At 35.2% G+C, this 23900-nt stretch overlaps 1 protein-coding gene across 1 annotated transcript in view; it reads right to left on the bottom strand.

Annotated features, from left to right (window-relative positions):
* Positions 1-8922: 8922 nt before the first annotated feature.
* OCA2 (OCA2 melanosomal transmembrane protein) overlaps positions 8923-23900 on the bottom strand; it is a 539713-nt gene continuing 524735 nt past the window's right edge. Inside the window, exon 24 of the mRNA XM_069073057.1 lies at positions 8923-9839. Coding sequence (XP_068929158.1) covers positions 9752-9839 — 88 coding nt within the window. The 3' untranslated portion in view covers positions 8923-9751. The remainder of the gene's footprint in view (positions 9840-23900) is intronic.

Below are 23900 nucleotides of genomic sequence, written 5' to 3'. Positions count from 1 at the left end.
CCTCTTGGTTTACTTTCTCTTTGGAAAATAGCTTGCCTGTCCCTTCCTGTCAGAGGAAGCCCCTGAGCAGAAACCACCTAACAGGGGGCTTAGTGAAATCAACAAAGGATATATCAGTGAGATCAGAGATGCTTGTTTCTCTGGAACAGCACGGGTCTAATGTGATACAAAGCTTCCTTTGGGGATTACCAGGGAGCCTAATGGAAGGTATTGGGGGCATTCTGGCATGCTTCAGAGTCTGTGGGAAGCAGAACTCTTCATCCCAACAGATCACCCGCGGCTATAAGAAACAGCAGTGACAGTACAGCAATACAACATTTATTGATCTCTGCATCATTTTAAACAAACTATTCATTTTTAGTTTTCAATATTCACTTCCATGAGTTTTCAATTTTCTCCACCTTCCTTCCCTCCCCCTCCCCAGGATGGCTCTCTGCATCATTTTTGCTAAACACCAGTATACAAGTATGTTAAAGCCTTGGACTGCTAACCACTTTGCCCCCTGCTCCCTAATGGTTTGAGCTGTCCATAAGCTTAGTCCCTAGTGCAAATGGCCCAGCTGAGGTAAACTAGGAAATAAGGCTCTTAATTTTTCATGAGATATTTCCTCTGAACTGAGATGTCCCAGTGGGGCCTCCTGCCCCATAGCCTTATCACCTTGAACCCCAGGCTTATAAAGCACCTAAATTGGATTTAAGCTCTATGGATTTAAACGTAGTGCTAAAGAGGCTATCCTGATGGAAGCCTGTTTCTTTGAGTAGAGGGAAATGTTTCTTCTGCCATTTCATCCTGGACCCTTGACATCAGCTAGTTAGTAAAAAAAATACTTCCCCCTACCATGGTCATAGGGAACTTGGGTAGGGATGGGAAAGACTGACAGATTTCCTTCCATTCTATTCTATCTCAAGCAGTATGTGTAATTTCTCAAGTGTTTGCATGTCCTTCCTGCCTAAGGTACTTATTTTATCTAATTTTTTCTCCCTTCTAAGAATACTCAATGCCCTCTTTCCACCCTGAAAAGAAACACCCCAGAGCTAAACTTAGGTCACAGGGTACCTAAGGATGTTGGACAAATGGTCCGTATCATCCCGGTTCCTAAAAGTAATCTCTAATGCCCCATCAATCACATGGGCTCAGTGTCCTCTTCTCACTCTGTATTCTGAACAGTCTTCCTCTCTCTTCCTTTCTACCTGAATTGCCTCTGTCTTTGATCTCCTAAATGGCTGCTGCCCTTTCTAGCAAATGTTTCCTAAAAACCCATTCACCCCCATGATGCTTTTCATTGATTTCCCACCATTGCCCCTTCCATAAAACTGACTGTTTGGTAAGAGGTTATGACATAAAAAGGAAGGAAAATAACAATCACCTCACACCTGGCGGAACCCATTTACTTGGCAATTTTAAGACTTATTCTAGTGTCCTCTGGAATCAAAAAGTGAACATTGAAATAAAATGGGATTTTTCTTATCAGCTTTTGTTCTTTCTTATTCATTCCTTTACCAAATATTCATTTCCTACCTACTATGGGCAAGGCATTGTGGACCTCCTGACCCTCAAGAAATTTACAGTAGAATAATTACCTTAAAGGTAAGACATGTACACAATTATGACAAAAGGCAGAGTTGATAAGTAGCATGATTTTTAAAATCTATGAAATAATAGCATTTCACTTTTCTAAAGCACTTAAGTTTTGCTAAAGTACATATATTATCTCATATGATCTTCATAACAACCCTAGGAATAAGGTTCTATTTTTATTCCCCTTTCATTTTTTTGTTAGCATCATTTTTCAAATGAGGACACTGAGGTAGAGAGAAGTTAGGTGACTTGTCTGGTTCACACAGCTAGAAAATGTCTGTGTTGAAATACAAAATCACATATTCCCGACTCCAGGTTCAATGTCCTATTCACAGTTGATCAAGAACAAATTCAATAGACTTGAAAGGTTTTAGAAAGAATTTTATTAAGTCATTCAGCAAAGGGGAGAACTAGAAAAATGTTCCTCTGAACCACTGTCAGTTCTACCTTATATAAGAGTTCAAACAAGGGTACAAGAATTGTGTGCCCTACATGTGAGAAATTCACAAACTGCTGCATGTAGGGAGTTTCCAGATAAAGTACAATGGTTTCTTGAGTTATGTATCAGCAGGTAAGTATATACTTACTATATATATATATATATATATATATACTAAATACTCACTAAGTATTGGGGTAAGGCCAAAACAAGCTTCGGTTGAGTTTCAAGCATTCCAATAAAGGTTATCACAATGAAAGATTATAACAACATAAAGTTATAAAAGTATATGACAGTAGAATTCTTCCTACATCATTATGCCATGCTGTTTCTCTTATAGGAGATTAGAAGAGAAAGATCACATTAAGCTACATTTGTGAAGGAGAAGATTTGATGGAGGAAATGAGACTGGAGCTGGGCCATGTGAAATTAGACCTATGGGGAGGAAGGATTTTGAAAAAGGTAATATTTACTTCAATAATTCAGAAGATCGGGGATTTCATTGATATGGGTTCTTCCTCCAACAAAAGATATTACAATCTCTGCATATATTAGCACATGATCTTTAAAAAAATTTTAATTTATGGAATAAGCCAAGCATTTTCATAACATAGTGTGATAATAATATGATTATATATGAAACTACAATGATTCTATGCACAACTTGCTATTCCTTTCAAACATACAGTATAATCATCATGTAAATTTCTTTTTTTCCTTCCCTTCCCCCACCAACCCTAGAGATGGCTACCACTAGACACAAATATATAGAAGAATATATAAATATAAGTATGTATAGAATAATATATATTTCTATTAATTTACATATATAAATTATTCTATACATATATTTATTAGTACTTTCTCTGGATGCAGGTAACATCTTCGTATGTCCTTTATAGTTAATTTGGGTATTTATAATAGTTAAAATAACTCATTTGCTCAAAATTGTTCTTAAAACAGTATTGCTGTTACTATATACAATGTTCTCTTGGTTCTATTCATTTTGCTCTTCATTATTTCTTTGAAGTCTTTCCATGTTTTTCTAAAAAAATCATTGAGTTCACCATTTCTTACAGCACAGTAATATTACATCACAATTATGGACCACTACTTGTTCAGTCATTTCCCAGTTGATGGGCATCCTAGCAATTTCCAGTTCTTTGATACCACAAAAAGAGTCACTATAAACAATTTAGAACATATGGTTTCTTTTCCTTTTTCCCTCATCATCTTTGGAAATAGACCAAGTAGTAGTATTGCTAGATCAAAAGGAATAGGTAGTTTAATAACTCTTTGAGCATAATTCCAACTTGCTCTCCAAATTAGTTGGGATCATTTTATGTTTCCACCAACAATGAAGTCATGTCCCAATTTTTCCATATCCTCTCCAACATTTATCACTTTCCTCTTCTTTCATTTAGCTAATCTGGTACATGTAAAATGATACCTCAATCTTGTTTTAATATGCATTTCTTTCATCAGTAATGATGTAGAGTGTGCTTTCTTTATTGGAAAACACCCTGTTCATATCATTTGACCATTTATCTATCAATGGGGGAATGACTCATATTCTTACAGATTTGAGAATGTTCTTCATATAGTTTAGATATGAGACCTTTATCTAACAAATTGTCTATAAAATTTGTCCCAGTTTTCTGCTTTCCTCCTAATCGTGGCTATATTTGCTTTATTTGTACAAAACCTTTTTAATTTAATATAATCAAAATTATCTATTTTAAACCTAACTTTGCTCCCTATATCTTGTTTATTCATAAATTGTTTGCCTATCCATGAATCTGATAAGTATTATGTTCCATGTTCTTCTAATTTTCTTGTAAAATCTCTCTATTTTGACTCTCTAGGTCATGTATCCATTTTGACTTTATCTTAATAAATGGTGTGAGATATTGGACCATGCCCAATTTCTGCCATACTGCTTTCCAGTTTTCCCAATGATTTTTACCAAAAATGAATTCATATCCCAAAATTTTAAATCTTTACATTTTACACAAATACAAGTTTATTGTGTTTATTTGCTGCTGTAAATTGTATGTCTACCCTATTCCATTGATCTGCCATTCTATTTCTTAGCCAGTAGCAGATTGCTTTGATAATTACTGCTGTATGATATGGTTTAAGATTTAGTACTGCTAAACTTCCTTCCTTACATTTTCCCCCATTATTTCCTTTGATTTCCTTGACTTGTTTTTGTTTTCCAAATGAATTTTATTATATTCCCTAATTTGTAAAATATTTTTTGTAATTTAATTAGGATAGCATTTGAATATGTAAATTAGTTTGGGTAAAATTGTCATTTTTATTATACTTGTCCTGCCTACTCATGAACAATTAATATCTTTTCAGCTATTTAAATATGATTTTTTTGCACAAAAAGTTTTTATATAATTTTGTTTATATTGTTTCTGGATTTGTTTCAGCAGGTATAGTGCCAGGTATTTTATACTGTCTAGACTTATTTTAAATGGGGTATTTTTTCCTATTTCTTCTTACAGTTTTGTTTGTGATATACACAAATTCTGATAATTTGTGTGGATTTAATTTATATCCTGCTACTTTGCTAAAATTATTAATTGTTACAACAAACTTTTCAGTTGTCTTCAGATTTTCCAGGAATAGCATCCTATCATCTGCAAAAAAGAGATAGTTTTAGCACCTCATCCCCTATTCTTATTCCTTCAGTTTCTTTTTTTGCCCCTTATTGCTATTGCTAAAATTTTTAATCCAAAATTGGTAATACTTGGTGACAGTAGACATCCTTGTTTCACATCTGATTTTATCAGGAAGGCCTTTAAAATATCCCCATTGTAAATAATGCTTGAAGGTTTTAGATAAATGCTTTTTTATCAATTTAATGAAAAATCCATTTATGCCAATATTTTCATGTGTTTTTAATAGAAATGAGTGTTGAGTTTTTATCAAAAGGTTGTTCTGTATCTATTGATTGATATAATATGATTTTTAAACTTTTATTATTGGTGTAATAAATTATGTGAATAGTTTCCCTTTTATTTATTCATCTTATCTTTAATTTTCAGGATTTCCAGTATAGTGTTTAATTGAGGGGTTTTAATTTGTTCTTTTTCTGTTTTTTAATTGCATAAACAATTCATTAATCTGTTCTTTCTCCATTTAAATTGATGTAAGCATTTAGAGATAAAAATGTTCCTCTAATTCATGCTTTTGCTGTCTCCCATAGGTTTTCCCATGTTGTCTCATTATTGTCATTCTCCTTAATAAAATTATTAATCATTTCCATGATTTGTTCTTTAACCTACTCATTCTTTAAAATTGTTCAATCTCCAATTAGTTTTTAATTTATGTTTCCTTGGCCCTTATTAAATATATTTTTGTACATTATAATCTGAAAAGGATACTTTTAATATTTCTTTTTTATGCTTTTAACTATAAAATTTGTATGTACTAACATATGGTCAATCTTTGTAAAGGTACTATAAACTGCTGAGAAACAGAGGTATTCCTTTTTATTTCCATTCAATTCTCTCCAGATATCTATCATATCTAGTTTATCGAAAATCCTATTTACTTCCTTAACTTCTTATTTATTTTTGGTTAGATTTATCAAGTTATGAGAGGGGAAGATTAAAGTACCCTACTATGTGTCTCCAACTATAACTCATTTAACTCTTCTTTTAAAAATGTAGGTGCTATTTGGTGTACATCGGTTCAGTATTCATATTGCTTCATTATTTATAGTACCTTTTATCATAATGGAGTTACTGTTTATCTCTTTTAATTAAATCTATTTCAGCTATAACTTTGGCTGAGATCATAATTGCTTCCTCTGCCTTTTTTGCATCAGCTAAATCATAATAAATTCTACTCCAACCTTCCATTTGAACTCTGTGTGTATCTCTCATTTCTGAATGTGTTTCTTGCAAAGAATATATTGTTGGATTTTTATTTTTAATCCATTCTGCTGTTTATGTTTTATGGTTGAGTTGATCCCATTAACAGTCAAAGCTGTAATTACTACTTGTGAATTTCCCTCCATCTTATTTTTACTCATTATTTTCCTTCTCAGTCTCTGTTATCTTATCTTTTCACCATACCCTCTTATTCCTTTTTTCAGCCATCCCTCTAAAAATCCCTCCCTTATGTATTCACTTCACCCTCCTAATCCTAATCTATACACTTTTTAATAGTCTTTCCCTAACTGTATCCCTCAGTTTTTTCACCTATCAAGAATTTCAGAAGACTTCTAATCCTCTTCACATGTATCTGTTGTTTCCTCATTAACCCAGATGAGATTTAAGTCCCAAAATTACCCGCCTTCCACTTCTACCTGCTTCCCCTGTATTCTTGTTTTTGAGCCCCATTTTTATAATTTCTCCTTTTAAACTTTGCCTACCCATTTTTGTGTTTTAGAATCAACTTATTATATATAACTCAACTCCAGCCTTTCTTTCAAACTGTCTTGGTAGTAACAGTTTTAAGAAACTACTACTAATGATAATAACCACTAATTGCTAATATCAATAACATGTTCATATTATCATGAATAAAGTTTGAACTTATTCAATGCCTTATAATTACTCTTAATGATTTCCTCATATTACTTCTGGATCTTTTGTATTGAATTTTCTATTGAGTTCTCGTCTTTTTGTTAGAAATACCTCAAAATCTCTCAACTCATCAAATGTCCACTTTTTTCATTTAGGATTGTATACATCTTTGCTGGTTATTCTTGAATGAAATCACAGCTCCCATACTCTTCAAAATATAATATTCCCAGACGTACAGTCTTTTAGTGTAGAAGCTGCTGGGTCTTGTGAAATCCTGAATGTTTTTTCACAGTATTTAAATTGGTTTTTTCTTGTTGCTTACACTATATTTTTTCACTTGGGAATTTTGAAACTTGATGACATTTCTGTAAATTTTTTCCTGGGAACTCTTCCAGGTGGCCATCTGTGGATTTTTTTTTCTATTTCTACTTTACCTTCTTGTTCTAGAACTTCAAGGCAATTACCTTAGCCTTATTCCAGATTTTTTTGTCATAATTTTCAAGTAATCTGACAATTTTTATTATTGTCCCTCCTCGAACATTCTCCAGATCAGTTGTTTTTCTAATGATATGTTTCAGATTCTTTTCAATTTTGTCAAGTTTTATTATAAGTTGGTATCTTGTGATGTCATTCAATTCCACTTGCCCAATTCTGGTTTTCTTTTTCTTTTTTTATTTTGAGGGGGGAAGGCAGGGCAATTGGGGTTAAGTGTCTTGCCCAAGGTCACAGGGCTAGTAAGTATTAAGTGTCTGAGGCCGAATTTGAACTCAGGTTCTCCTGACTCCAGGGCCAGTGTTCTATTCACTGTGCCACCTAGCTGTCCCCCAGTTCCAGTTTTCAAGGAGTTGTTTTCTTCCTTAAGATTTTGTTCTCTTTTTCCAATTGGTTAACTTTCTTTTCTTAATTTTTGTGGATTGCTTTTGTTTTGCTAGTAGATAATCTTGATGTTTCTGTGGCTAAAAGAGTTCATTTCCAATTGTCTGCATCTTCTGCTGATGAGCCTCTCTAAACTTTGCTAGGGTGACCCTCAGATGACAGATACACAATCTGTTGGAAGTTCTATATGTGAAGCCTTTGCTACTTGATAGAACCCCTAGACATTTCTGTCCATGGATACAATCTTTAGAAACCTAGACTCATCTCCTTACCATGAGGTCAGAGAACTTTAGTGAATGAAGCAATTCTATTCAACAAAACAAAAGCAAATGAGCTGTTTGAGCCATACTTCCCTCTCAAAGTCTGATAGAACTTTTTTAAAAAACTTAAATAAAATACAACTTCCCATCAAATTTTACGCTTCCATATCAAATAGTCCTTAACCTGATTAACCTCATAATGAAATATACATCCTCATTTTGGAGGCAACACAATATTGGAGCAAAAGAACTGGATTTGAAAACATGGGATCTGGGTGTTTAACCTTTCTGAGCCTCCATTTCTTTATATGTATAATGGGAATGAAAATGCTTTTGCTGCTTTCTAGCAGGATTACCTAGATAAATTTCACAAAGTCTTCTGTAAATATGAGATGTTATTGTTATGTTTTTCCATACCTCTCATGTGTATTACCTCCTCATACCTATTTGCATACTATCCCTCCCACTTGGAATGCCCTTCTCATCCTCAAAATCTTATTCAAGTTCATAAATTTATTAAACAGCCTGGTTGAGATAATAGATATTAGAAACTATATCTCTTTCCTTGTGAAATTAGAGGATTGTTTCAATAAAAGAAGTTTACCAAGGTGGTACTCATATTGCCATGATGCATTAACCAAAGCTAAACATAATATACTCCAGAGTTGTTTTGGCCAAGTTACACAAAAGGCTTTTATAATTATTTTATTCTCCAATAACTGAGCAGATGCTATTTTACAAAGATAGTATGACATATTTTATTTTACAAGTGAGGTTTCCAAGGTCTAGAAAGGTCACCCCCACCTAGGATCAGCAGGAAGAGATTTACAGTCTCCTGCTTCACAGTTCTTGGTGCCCCAAGGACATTTAGAATTGTAGGAGTCAACATCATGTATCACTTGTAAGTGCAATGAAAGATGAGCTTTTTCCCCCTTTATTTTAAAGTATTATTTGTAATTGAAAACTAAGGGAAGAAACTGATTTAAGATCTAATTATGGAACAACTAAAGAAAAACAAGTGATAGTTTCTCTTTGTAATGGACAGAAAAGACTTCTACCTCCTCTTAATGAGGATTCCAGCACCCAGGACAGGGCTCTCTGCATACTGGGTATCTGATTGACACTGACTATTATCTCACTGAAGATTAAGATAAGAAGATCAAAGTTGAGGAGACTGACCCAGATCATCATTTATTTTTATCAAGCAAAACAACACACCAAATTCTTTTGAAAATCATTATTTTGGTTTATTAAAACATGTAAATTATTCAGAAAAAAGAACATGATTATGACCTACAAGACATAGCCTTCAGTCTTACAGCTTCCAAGAAAATAATCAGTGACTTAAAATTTCCTCCAGAAAGAAAAACAAAACCAAAAAAAAAATAGGGACAAGTAAAGCATAAATTGTTATCATCTAATGTACCAACTAGCCAAGGAATTGAGAAATCAACCCCAACATGTCTTTTTTGGGAAAGGGGAATCATTTATTTGTGCAACATACATAACATTACCCTCTAATTTTTGTCTCTTCTTAGGAAAGAAAAGTTACCATTATAGTATATATACTTTGAATATTGGATACTTTAAAATGAAAAGGTGAATATATAAGAACAAACAAGACTTCAAGAGCAAATACTTGACAAAGTAAAGGTAATCACTTTGAATTTTGTTTTTGTTTTTTGTGTTCATGACTAAGCACAGAGCTTCTTCACATGATTTGAGACTGTATATATATATATATATATCCTTGTATTTTTAGCTCTGAAAAAATGCCAGTAAATTCACTTAATATATTTGCTTTTAGGGAGAAGGCACAAAACAAAAGCAGATGCTATTTGGTCATCAATTGTTTTACACTCAAACTTTGCCTAAAGGGTTTCAGTAGAGAGACATCAAAAGCAACCTGGAACCTGCCAGTAGGTGTATGGGCTCTTATGATGTATCTCTGTCAGGTCCCTTTTTTTCTCCAAATAGTTTTCTCAGCACAATCATGTAATTGATGTTGGTTAGTTGATGAGATTCCTACTGGTCTTCAAAAGACAAATCACTTAGGAATTCCAGCCAAGTACAACATGCGCAACAAGCAGATAACACATCCCAATTGTGCAGGAGACAAGCATCATAGGGAAGCCCAATCTAAATAAAAAGGAAACATCGATTAAGAAATATCTTCAAGAATGTGACTCACTGAAGCCTGAATTTATATGGGCAAGATAGCTTTTCCTTTGTTTAGTTAATGTTAGACATGACTTGCATGATTCAAAGTTTTTCTCATTTAATTATATTACACAGGGAGAGAACTACAGGATTATCTATATACTCAAAATAGGTCATTATAAAAATTTTAGAATGCCTATTTATCCAAATTTTCACCATAGCTAAGAATAATTCTGAGTAACTCATATCAAGAATGGCAAACAAGTATGTAGACTATTTTAATTATACACTGGGTCATCAGGGTCCACAAATGACCAATAGAATGATGATTTGATGTTTATTGTATCTATACCCACACTTTGGCAAGCAGTGATGGAGTCAAATGAATGAAATTATTTGGAGATGAAATATCTGGATGAGGTGTAATAGCTAGGAATGATTTGAACTTCTTTCACAATTTTAGAACTAATCAAATTGAATTAGAGTAGACTCATGTGATAACCGTTAATGGGATAAGCAATTAAAGTGTATTGCTCATGGTCCTAACTGTATGGTCTAATGAAAAGTCATCTTGACCCAAAAGATTGATTGACTATAATTTTACCCAGATCAACTAGTTTTAGATTATTTGAGTGACCTAGAGTGAGGAAAATCAGAGTTCAATTCCAACCTCAGACACTTATTAGCTATGATACCCTGAACAAGTTTCCTAATCTCTGTCTGCCTTAGTTTCCTCATCTGTAAAATGGGGATAACAATAACATCTACTTTCCAGAGTTGTGCTTAAAATACTATTCAAATGCTATCTATTAATATCTTAAGAATCTCAAGTAATAATAAGTTTAGTTTGGATCTAGAATTCCCTCTCAGATTGGCTTTAGAAATCTCCCCCAAAGGAAAGATTGGCATTTCTCATGGTGAGAATGAGGAGAGAACCTCTCCGTCACCTCCCCCGTCCCAATTTTTTAAATAAAAATTTCTTCTGCGAGCCTTGGAATTTAACCTTGCACCACAATTTCACAGAGTAGTTCTCATTTTGGCAGAGAGTGTCTTGGCTGCTTGGATATATTGATCTCCAGCAGAATGAGACCTGGTAGCTCTTTAATCATGGTGACTCATCCCATACAGTTCCATTACTACCAAACAGCTGTGTAGTTACAGAAAAGACAGTGATGCTACTATGGTACTTGAGAATGACCTTGAGGTTAAACAGGAGACCCAGAAAATGATGCTGCATCAAATGAGGGAATGGGAATGACATTTTTGCAAGTACATTCTGGCATTGATATTGTTGTTTTTCTCATTCTCATTATTTTCCTATTACTCTTATTTCAAACAGGATGACCAATCTCAAAATATTGATTTGGTGTTCTTCATTATACTCTAACAAACTGTAAAAATGAGACATTTGTGTTCAAGATCAATGGGGTGACACGCCGACCACTTTTCTTGGAATTACCAAGCCAGGTCCAGAATCCAAGAAGCTGCTACACAGATACCACTGTTTCCCTGTTTAATTATAGCATTGTGTGAAAGGACTCGCTGCAGCTTTTGTGAATAGCTACTCCCAAACACTATGGATGGGGAAGAAGGCATATAATCATCATCATCATTATTAATATTTCCCATTAGACATTTGCAGCTGAATATATTTTTAAAAGAGCCATTTGAAAGAAAAAAGTGTAACCCTTGCTGGGCTTTCCTTCTGAAATGACACTATACCAAACAGCAAAGGCATAGCTAAAGATGACTAATTCAATGTGGTTTTATTTGTATTTCTAAATCGAGAGGATCTAATAAAAAGCCAGGATCATTTGAAAATAGACGGTTTGGCAGGGAGAGGCATAAAAAAAGGCAGGAGGGGCCCCCTTTTGAAAAGTTTTGCTTATGGACCCTGGAATTTCATCTCACACCTGTGGTTCAAGAGTATTCTCTTACTTGCCCAGCTATGTTTATCTTAGACTCAGTGGCACTTTAATCACTGTGATTCTTTCTAATCTATTGTTTGGCTATGGCCATCACAGAATCATACAGAATATCAGAGCTGGAAGGTACTTTAGAAGTTAGCTTCTCTAACTTCATCATTTTACAGCTGCAGAAACTGAGGCCCAGAGAGAAGTGACTTGCCCAAGATGCTATGATTCTAAGTCCAAAACAAGAATATACTACCTTCTGATCCTACCACCACCCCTAAACAAACCTGCAAATTTATTTAGGTTAGGGGTACTTTTATTCCTTTAACTTATTACCTTAAAATAACACTTCTTACATGACTTGTCACTCAAACTGACTCTCCAGAAATTATTGTTAAATTTTCAGTATAAGCATTTACATATCAGAAATTAGCAAACATTACAAATCACAGTTTACTTTACTGTTTTGTTGATTGTCCAAACTTAAGAAAGTGAATGAGAAAATGTTCATAAATAATGCAGATTAAACTTAAAAGTATGTCTTGTATACATTTGTTATTGGAAAGTTGGTTGTTAAATATTTGCCACCAAACCATTCTCTATGTCCTTTAAGCCACCACCCACTGTGGTCACCACTCTTCACAAAATAATAGGAAGAGCAGAAGAAATTATGCTTCCTATGCACTCTTGTGTTCCTCTACAGGGCCTTGGTACCTCAGCATGGTAACTGCTTCCATGCATGCATACCTAGACATCAAACTATTCTGCAAACCCAATCTAATCCTTGCCTCAAACAAGCCTTAACTCAAACAGAGGCAGCATGATAACAGTTGAAGGAATGAATTTGGATCCAGAGAAATGGTTTATATCTTGGCTCTGGTACCCTACTAGTTGTGAAACCTTGGACAAATAATTTCTTCATGATGTTTCTGGGTCTCACTTTCCCAAGCTGTAAGAATCGGAGGGTTGGGCATTATGATTTCTAAGGTCATTTCCAAAAGGCTTTGATGGGAGTTAAAACATCATTGGAAGGCTGTCAGTGGTATGTATTTGTGTATGTTCATCAGCCCCTGGTATCTGTTAGCCATTGTGAATGAATGGCCTAGGAGTTGTTGCCTAGTTTAATCTTCCAGATATGTGAGAAGCCCACAGTGAAAACCAGGGATTTCCTGGGTTCTGCTTTCTAAAAGCTAAGGACACTATCATTCAATTGGTGGCCCCATTACACATTGGTTCTAATTAATATCCTCAGTTATGATGTGTTCATGACAAAATGTTGAAAACAAAGTAAATCAGAGCAATCTCTACCTGTAAACTACTATTCAACCTATTAAAATGCATGTCCTCCATTCCTGATGGTCATTGTCATTACATTTATCAGATCAAAAGAGGGGTTAGTAGGTACAGAGCCAGAAAATGAGGAAAACTTGTTGAAATTAAATTGATTGAAATTAAGTTGCATTTGATGAAAAAATTACTTCATTGTTATTTGGAGATGCCCTTAGAAAGTGTTGGTCGGAGTGGGAAGAAATGATTAAGAAATATGGCAACAAATGGTGCTCTTGAAGTAGGAATGTGAGTTGACGGACATGAAAATCCTTTTGCCCAGCTAAGCCCAAATCTATAGCTACAAAGACGTTTAAACACACAGCCAAAACAATTACCAGTAACAACAGCAGAATAGTAATACCTCTTCCCCTAAAATGTCAAATAGAAACTATTACTTGTGTGACTGAGGAAATTGCCTCCTCCTCCCCTCACTTTCAGTTTTCTAATCTGTAAAATGAAGACTTAATAAAAGCTCTTTGTTTTGTTGTCTAGACTTAAAAGAGCAATAGAGAAAATAGAAATACTATCGATTAAAGTTAAAAGTGTGTAATGAGTACATTTTATTTTGGAGAACTAGTTGTTAAATGTGTGTCAGCACAGACCTATAGCAAATAGTGCATTCTTCAAAAAATGTAAAATTTTAGTTTACTATTCTGTATCACTGAGGACAGTACTGTGAACACAATTGAGTATTCTTTTTAATTGGTCAGGAAATATCTTGGATGCAAAATCCTTATCAGAGAAATTAGATACAAAGATTTTTTCCTAGGTGCATTAATTTTGTCTGTGCAGAAGCTGTGCAATTTCATGTAATTAAAGTTATCTATTTTATCTTTTGTAATTGTCCCTGTCTTTTGTTTGGTTAAGAATACATCTCCTGGGGCAGCTAAGTGGAGCAGTGAGTAAAAGAGCCAGCCCCACAGTCTGGAAGACCAGAAATCAGTTCCAGCCTCAGATACTTAACACCCTCACAAAAAAAAAAAAAATCTGGCCGTGTAACCTTGGGCAAGTTACTTAACCCCAATTGCTTAAAAAAAAAAAAAAGAATACATCTCCCACCCATAGTGAGAGGTATCTCATTTAATTTTCTTATATTATGGGTTTTAATACTAAAGTTGTGTGCCCATTTAGAGTGTATTGTGAAATATGGTATGAGGTATTAGCCTAGAATTAATTTCTGCCAGACTTTTCCAGTTTTCCTAGCAATTTTTATCAAATAAGGGTTTCTCCCCCACAGAGGTAATTTCTTTTCCATTTTATTAAGTGGGTTATTGAGTTCCATGTTTTATGATTCTTCCTTGTCTACTTTATTCCATTGATTTCTCTCTACATTTTTTTAAGCAATACCAGATGGGTTTAATTGTACTTTAATATATAATTTGAAGTCTGGAAGTGTTATTCCCCTCTTTAAATCCCTACTTCTTTTCATTTGAATTTTGCTATTATTTTATCAAGTTCTAGAAAGTATCACCTTGTTAATTTAGCATAGCATTAAAAGTATAAATTAATTTTTCTTTCTCATTTTTATTTTATAGATATGGTCTACCATGGACACTGAATATTCTTCCAGCTATTTAAGAATGTTTTGAAATTTGAATCAATCCAAGTTTTCTCTGTGTATTGGTAGATGATTTATTTACCAGATAATTTATGCATTGTGTAGTTATTTGGAATGGAATTTTCCTTTCTATTTTTACTTGTTGGGTTTTTTTTTATTATCAGAAAAGCTATTGGGGGTGGCTAGGTGGTGCAATGAGTAGAGTGCTGGCCCTGGAGCCAGGAGGACCTGGGTTCAGATCCGGCCTCAGACACGACACATACACACAAAAACTAGCCGTGTGACCTTGGGTAAGTCACTTAACCCCAATTTCCCTATCCTCCCCCATCCAAAAAGAAAAAGAAAAAAAAAGAAAAAAACTTAAAAAAAAGAAATGCTATTTCTTTTTCAAGGTTTATTTGTTACTATGGAAATTTGCTAAAGCTATTGTTCCAAATAGCATCTTTGCTGATTCTCTGGCATTTTCCATGTATACCACTATATCTCAGCAAAGAGGGATAGCTCTATCTCCTCTTTACCTACATTGATGCTTTTGGCATCTTTTCTTTGTCTCATTGCTGTTGCTAACATTTCCAGAATTGTATCAATAATAGCGGGGAGTATGGGCATACTTGCTTTCCTCCTATATTTATTAGTTTATTCCCCTTGCATATGATGCTTGCTTTTAGCCTTGTTTTTGGTTTTAAATAGATGCTTTTTAAAGTATTAAAAAAAGAGATCTCTAAGCCTATATTTTATAGAGTTTTTTTTTAGCATAAACAAATGCTATACTTTATCAAAGACTTTTGTGATTCTGTTGAGATATAATTTGTTTCTAATTTGTTTAATTATGTTGATAAATTTTCCAAATGTTGAAACATCCTCTATCTCTGGTATAAATCCAAATTGGTCACAATGAATGATTTCTTGGATAAATCTCTGTGGTCTGTTTGTAGGACTTTGTTTATTGACATTAGCCCAGAGCTTTCTTTCTGTGTATTATCCTTTTCTGAAATAGGTATTGGGACTATATATTTATCTCATAAAAAGATTAGGATAAGGTGATTTCTTTCTCAATTTCTGAGAATAATTTGTGAAGTATGGGTACTCACTGTTTAAGGGTTTGGTATAATTCTGTAAATCCATCAGGACTAGGAGTTCCACCCATCTAGCCACAACCCCCCACTTTGGTAATTCTTTTACCACTAGATCTATTTCCTTATTTGAGATGGATTTAATATCTCTATCCACACTTCTGATAGTTTGAATATTTTATATTTATGAAGACATACCTTTATTTCTTTTATTCTGCTCATTTTTTCTTCTGGTTTTGTTGTTTCATCTTGCTCAAGGTGAGCTAAAAACCTTATCAATTTTATTACTCTTTTAAAAGAACCAGAGTTTAGCTTGTCTGTTTTTTGCTTCCAATCTATTACTTTTCTAATTTTTAATCTGTTTTGTACTTATTTTAGATTTACTTGTCTTTTTCATTTAAAAATTCATATCCATTAATTTTCTCTTTTTCTATTATGTTAATAAAGTATGCTTGAGGTTTTTTTCCTTCTGAGATCTTTGGCAATGTCAGTCTTTTTTCTCCTTTATTTTCCCATATTGCTCCCTTTTTTACTCCTTCCCCTCTGATGTTTAGATCTGGAGGCTAGATCTCAAAGGGAATTATCCTTCTCTTTAGCTGGAAAATTCATGGTTGTACTGCCTAGGTCTGTGTACCAAGTGATTTTTGGGGGCCCTAACTGACCCTGCCTGGATTATAGGCTCTCTCCCTCTGACTTAATGGAGTGCTATAAGCCCCCATATATAGTGGCCTGTCCCATTTCTTCTTTTCCTCAGTTATCTGAGCTGGAAGTTCATAGTGTTGTCCATTGCAGCTTAGGGTCATTTAGAGCCTGGCTCTCTAAGACTTTGGGAGGAGTAGTATTATCACAGTATGGGGTTCAGTTCTATTCAAGTCCAGACATATGTCCTATCCCTTTCCCTATGCATCTCTACTCTCCTTCAGAGATCTTTTGCAGCACAGAACATGGCCTGAGTACTGGCTACTAAGACCTAGTCATTTTCGCCAACCTAGAAAGAGGGAGAAGGTACTGGAGTTGAATTGACTAGTATAGTGTTGTTTTCTGTGGTATAGTTAGTGGTGGTGTTGTGTGAGCTCAGGTAAGGCATGATTTTTGGAATATTTTAAAACTGATTTTGGATTCCTAGTGTTCTAGATCAGTGGTGTCAAACTCAAATAAGAACAGGGGCCACCAATGCTTCAATAAGATGCCCTGGAGGCTACATATTGACTTATTTTTAAAATGTAATATTACCTTATTATAATTACATATGCTATATAATTATATATTATAATATTATTATGTTTTATTTTGTTTATTTTGTTAAATAATGCCTAATTACATCTTATTCTGGCTCAGATTCTGCTCAAGAGTGTTGGTGCACATATTTGACATCTCATCTGTTCCATGGAACAGCTGAATTTGCTCTATCTTTGGTGCATAATATGTATTTTGAAATGTTGTAGAAAGCAGAGAATATCTATCTCTCCATTATGTAGATTTTATGAAATCTGAGAGGGGAAATCTTTACTAACTGGAAAAGAATTCATGTAGGAAGTGATTTGAATTTGACTTTAAAACAGTGGTAGGAATTCAATACATGAAAATGAAGAGGGAAGATATTCTAGGTATAGAAAGCGTAAATAAAGACACAGAAGGAGAGAGCACAAAGTTGATAGGTATGGGATAAATTATCCAATTTAATATGAGTAAAGGGAAAATAATAGGAGACAAAACCAGGAAGACAGGTCCAAATTTTGGAGGACCTTTGATGCCTGACAGAAGAAACTGAACAATAAATCTATACTGTAACAGTATGGAGAGTGTAGGAGTTTGAGTTGAAATGGTACAGATCCACTGCATTGCCTAGAAGCTACTGTTTGAAATGGATTCCCACAGTAGGCTAGTTTCCCTGTCATTGGCTTCTTCTAAAAAGGAAGCGCCCCAGTGTTTCAGTAATAAACTGAAGTTCAACCCTGCCTCACTAGGTTATCTACTAACACAGAAAATGAGGAATTCCTCGTAAGTTCAGCATGACCACCTGCCATGAAGTTAGGTTAGACCCTTAACCTTAACCTTTTAACGTGCCTTGAAAAACTGATCGTTTACCTCTCTTGAGATATTGATAGTTTTCTTGGACTTTTTCCTTTTAGTTATTATACTCCATCCCAGCAGTGATTCTGAATTCTTGACTGTCATTATACAGATGACATGCTCCATCCCCCTCAACCCTAGACATTAATGTCCCACTCCAAATCTACTTCCCTCTTCCATCATGTCTCTAGAATGCCTGCTTGATAATCAACAAAATTGTTTTTATCTTAAAATTTTTCCTTTGTCTCTCCTTTCAACTTCTGATTCTTCCTAGACCTGCTTTCTCCTTCTGACACTGAATCTCTGCTGACCCTTTCCCGGTACTGTGTGCCCTTTCCCAGTACTGTGTGCCCTTTCTCGGTACTGGGTGCCCTTTCCCGGTACTGGGTGCCCTTTCACTTACACCCAAAATCACTGCTTGTGGTTGAGGAGTGAGAAATTTCCTTGTTACTTGCTGTCACCTACTGACTTTCCCTCTCTCACCATCACCCATTAATCTCTCCTCCTTTGAGGTAATTCAAATCACCCAATTGGATTCTGATAGTACTGTTCTCTCTACCTCAGGACAGTCTCCCTCCTTCTTCAAGGAGTCCAAACCTGCTTCACATCTTTCTCCCAGCCCTTGTACCAGGTAATTTCAACTTAAAAATTGATCATCTCTCTAACAGCCTCACTTGCCAATTTCTCTGTCTGCTCAGTTCCCATCACCTATTCCTCTACTCCTCTTTAGCTACACAAAAAGATGGCCAACATCATTGATTTTACCTTCCACTACAAATATTCCACTTCCATATTCATGAAGTCAAGCATTCTTTTCACTAATAGTCTTCTATCATTCCATCTCTCTTATTTCCTTAATTATATTAATAAACTAATATTAAGTAATATTATTATTATTCCCCTTAATCCTATTGTTTATCCTTTCTGTGGCCTCTCGTTCCCTCACTCCTTAGTTCTTTCACCCCTGTCCTGGCTATAGCTGCTTGCCTTCTCTGCCTCCACCCTTTGATGGGTAAGTTCAATTCTCCTCTATTAGCTGCATTTGAATTCCTTACCTCCTATCCTTTCACAGATTTCACAAATCCTTTGCATTACTTCTACTGACATGCTGCTGAACCAAACTGGAGGAAATCGAAGAAGTGGGCTAATTGGATCTACTATACTTCACTGAAGAAAGACAGGGTTTTTTTTTTAACAATTGCCTGATGACTCACTATCCTACTCATCACATCAGCTTTCTAAACTTTTTCATCCTTCCTAAAGCCTCCAATGGCATCCTCTTCCAAACTCATATAACTTGAGGACCTTGCTCATATTTTATCAAAATAAAAAATAAAGTCATTTGCCAAGGGCTCCCTCCTCTTTCCTCCTCACCAAAGCACCAAACCTCCTCATATAGACCCCTGATTCCATCTCATTCCCTCTTTTCTAGATTGATCCCTCTATCTTGTTTATACTCTTCCCTAATCTTTAGTATCTATCTACTGGCTGTTTTCCTGCCTTTTACAGCTACTTCAACATCTCCTCCAGTCCTTTAAAAACAACCCTAACTTGATCCACCTATCCCTTTTAGCTATTGTCCTTTAGCATGATTATTTCTAATAGAAACTCCACTCATTCCTGTACTTTCTAGTGTTTTTAACCAGAATGGGCATTATATTTTATCAAAAACTTTTTTGCACCTATTGGAAATAATTATGTGTTTTGCTGTTAATATGATCAATTGTGCTTATCATGTTCTTAATATTGAACCAATCCAGTCTGGTCATTGTCTATGAACTTTGTGACATATTTCTATAATCCCCTTGCTAGTGTTTTATTTAATATTTCTTGTTTCATTACTCATTAGGGAAATTGGACTATAGTTGTTTGGTTTTTCTGTTTTGGCTCTCCCCAGCTTAAATACCAAGACCATTTTTGTGTCATCACATACTGCTTTTAAGGCACCATCATCCTCCTTATCATCAGACATCACATTGATGTAAGCCTTCATCACCTCATGTCTAGACTTCTTCAGTGGACATCTAGTTCGTCTTACTGCCTCAAATCGTTTCCCATTCCCATACATCCTCCATTTAGCTGCTAAAGTGATCTTCCCTATGTCATTTCCTATTCAATAAACCCCATTGGCTCCCCATTATGTATTAAATATAAAAGCCTCTGTTTGACATTTAAAGCGCTTCACAACCTGGACCCTTCTTACCTTTCCAGTGTCTAGCTTCCTTCAAGATTCCACTCAAATCCCACTTTAAGTAAGAATTCTTTCTGGTCTTCAACTCCCTCACCCAACTCCCTGTTAGCACTTTCCCTCTGAAATTATGTTCATATACATATGCAAACACACATACATTATACATACATACATATAGAGATACATGTGTACATGTGTGCATGGATATGCATGTGTGGATATGGATAGATAGCTTTTGTGTACATTTTTTCATGTTGTCTTCCCCATTAGAATGTGAAAAGTTATGTTTTGGCTTGTTTTTGTATCATTGGTTCCTAGCACAGTAAACCTACCCCCAAAAAATTCAACCAAACAAAATATAAATTTAAAAAGCTTTCTGTCATTTCCTGCCACCAGTAAGACATTAATGTGCATACAGTTCCAATATGCTGGCTTTGTATGTCAGCTGAATGAGGCTTCAAAGCTACATTCTACCTAGCTACTATCTGAATTATCAAAACAATACCAGCATAACTTGTTCAAGTTCAAATCACAAGTATAGGCTTTGAAAAAAGAGCAGAATGGCATAATGTACCCAGTGTACCCGCACAGTGTGAATCCTTTTCATCACAGCAGGCTCAAGGAGTCAAACAACTTAACAGAGGATTAGTATTCCAAGTGGTTTTGCTGAAGGCATCCCTGAGAGAGACCTAGGGACTCTTGAAATACATGAAGAACATGCCTAAAACATATACCTGGCTAGGTATTTTCAACTACACTCCGAATATCAGAGATTATCTTGAAAGATATCCAGGAAGCTTATCGAAAGATTTCAGAATTTGGTGAATTTCAAATGAATTGCCAATCACCAATACTTATCACAACAGGGTGTTAATCCTGGTTGGGTTTAGTAGCCCAGCAGCCTACCCTTTCAGACTGAGATGTCTCTTGGCACTATTGAACGTATTTAAGGAGATGAGAGGTGGTAATGGCATAATGGAGACATCTTATTTTATAAAGTCATCTCTGAGACACATTGCCTGTGGGACCTTGAACAAACTCCTCAGTGCCTCCCCCTACCTCCCCTTCAATATTGTTAAGATAGTAAATTGTAGAACAGGGGCTTTTCTGTTATTGGTAGATGTAATTTCCTATACCAGTGAAATCATAGGAATTATCCAGTTAAAGGGCAAGGGAATGACATTTTAGAAATTCTAGCTGTCATTGTTGATAACTACACTGGTCATAAACTGGTAGAGATTACAGACACAGGAAAAATATTATTTCAGTATTTTAAAAAAAGAGGACCCATGATTTTACCATGAGGGAACTTCATGGATGGAAATTAGTTATCAGCTATCCTTACCTCAGAAGAAAGCTTTCTACTCACTCTTGTGATCATATCAATGCATGATGATTGGCCTCTCTGAACTTAACTAAAGAAGTTGGTACTTAATTGAAAATGTACAACACAGCAGACATTCAGGAGATGTATAACCCCATCACTTAACTTTTACTTCTCTCAGCCTCAGGTTCCTGATCAGTAACATGGGATAATATGAACACCTACTTCATAAGGTTGTTTTATGGATGAAACTGAGGACATATTTTTAAAATTATACAATCCTTAAATGCTAACTGCATTATTCTCTCACCCATATCAGCTTAAAACCCACAGACCCCAAAGATGATAGAAAAGTATATAAAATATACTAATGGGATAAAAGTATTTTTATCGATATATTGGTCGTCATGTGACCTTGGAAGATTACTGACCCTGGCTAAAATTTTCATAGGAAAATATTCATTTGAGGCTATTCATTCTAGAGAAAAACAGCACGTGACATGAGCAGCTCAGCACAGATTGCTAATTCGTCCTTTAGATGCAGGAGAATGGAGAGCTAGTGAAAGCCTTAGAACCCTGCCATCCTGGAGATTGTCATCATCCATCTTAAAAGCTTTAGAGAAAGCCCCAGTGGTGCCAGTAGCAAAGCCAATGATTAGTTGGCCTATCAGATTTTATCTGATAGTAATCTCGGCAGCAATAGTTACATATCCAGGCACTTGATGAATAGTGTCAACAGAAGAAGCCAGATGTCTTCAAGGGGAGTTTAAAGTTTGGGATCTTCCTTGCTAGGCCTTCTTCTGATGGTTTCTCAAATTAGAATGCTGGCTAATCCTTGAAACCCCTGCATGCCAAACACACCTTGGGGTCAGCTAAAGTGATCTTTATTTGAACAAGGAAAAATAATCATTTCCTATTACTGCAAATTAGATCCCAAATATGGTACATTGTACTCTAAATGTCATATAGTAATTCCAGTTTCACAAACATCCATCTGTCTGGTGCTACCAGAACTGCTCAGAAAAGCAGAATATTCAAACAGTGATGAGATGTGGATTCAGGAAAAGAAAAGTCACCTAATATCAAATTATCACAATGTACTAGGCTTTTCATTTTGGAATTATTTTCAATACATTTTGGGTTCTAAGTTACATGTTGTTGCAGAAGACAAGAACATTTGAATGTCAAAAGCACAAATAAAAATGCAAAATGTCAGGATGGATGCCCAGACAGTCTTCATTTAGTATTTAAGTTAAAAATATGTGTGTGCTGACGTTTAACACCCATCTTAGAAGGAACTAATGTTGTACAGGTTTCTGTGAAACTCAGCTCCTTCTAAATGTTGCTTCTTACTGTGCAAATGAGAATAAGGTGCAAATGTAGACAGTGCACTAAATAGAGACTTGTTTTCCTAAAAGAAATTTCTGCTAATGAAATCTCTCTTCTAGGGGCTCTATATTTAAACTCTTTTTTCATATTGTTCCTCCCTTTACCAAAAAGAGATTTATAAAAAACACCATTAGTACAGTTCTTAATCAAAAAGCTATTTTCCCATTTCCTTTTCCCAAAGGGTAATGTATTTTTCTGATCAGAATGAAAAACAGCTTGTGTTTCCACAGGAATGTAAATTATGTATGTGTTGCTTATTCCCAGACACTTATACTTTGCTCAAAGACATTTAGATCTTCCAAAGCCATTGCCCCCGAAGCAGTCCACTTCCCATGCCCTGTTCCCTTTGGCATCATCCAGGTGCTGCCCTTCTTTGCTAGACCAACTCTTCTGCCCTAGCCCTCCCTTTTATTTATATATTCCCACTACCCTATTGGAACTTACCAATTTGACATCAAATCTTCTCAGGGCTAGGCTCTCTGTGCCTTCTTCTAAGGTGACAATTAACTGATCTGCTAAACTAAAATTATAAAAATATACCAAAAAGAAGAAAAATTGGAGAGCACTCATCCTTGCCTTTGGGCAGCTTGGTGACAATAGTGCTAGCTGTGTGACCCTGGGCAAGTCACTTAACCCTGTTTGCCTCAATTCCTTATCTGTAACATGAGCTGGAGAAGGAAATAAAGCACTCTAGTATTTTTACCAAGAAGACCTCAAGTGGGCACACAAAGAATCAGTTGTAACCCATACCTATCTTCCCTGACCCAGATCATAGGAGATATTTTAATATCACCTTTCTAGAAGCACTGAATTACTATCTAACCAACTGAAATAAGTCTGATGCTAGAAACTCCAGGTAAAGTGAAAGTGGGGTTTTATATCATAGCAGACTAGTGAAAGATAAATTTTTGGAGGACTTGAAGTTCACTTCAGATAATACTATGGGGGTACTTTCTCACACACTGTCTATACCTATATAAAATTGGCCCTGCTAGTGAAAATAAAGGAGAAATGGCATAATAAGTTTAGATAAAGAATCATAGAATCTCAGAATAGGTTGAGCCTTTCAGAAATATGTAATGCCACTCTCATCTAAAACATGAATTTCCTCTTTAATATCCCCTACCCATGATCATCCGTCCTCTACTTAAAGATTTCCATGGATGAATAATTTTCTCCTGGTTAAGCAA

The sequence above is a fragment of the Petaurus breviceps genome, unplaced genomic scaffold, assembly GCF_028583685.1.
Source record: "Petaurus breviceps papuanus isolate PSGF00001 unplaced genomic scaffold, PetGlider_PUasm1.0 90849, whole genome shotgun sequence".
Lineage (NCBI taxonomy): Eukaryota > Metazoa > Chordata > Mammalia > Diprotodontia > Petauridae > Petaurus > Petaurus breviceps.
The sequence above is the reverse complement of the archived record's forward strand: the minus strand, read 5'-3'. Positions and strand labels throughout refer to the sequence as shown.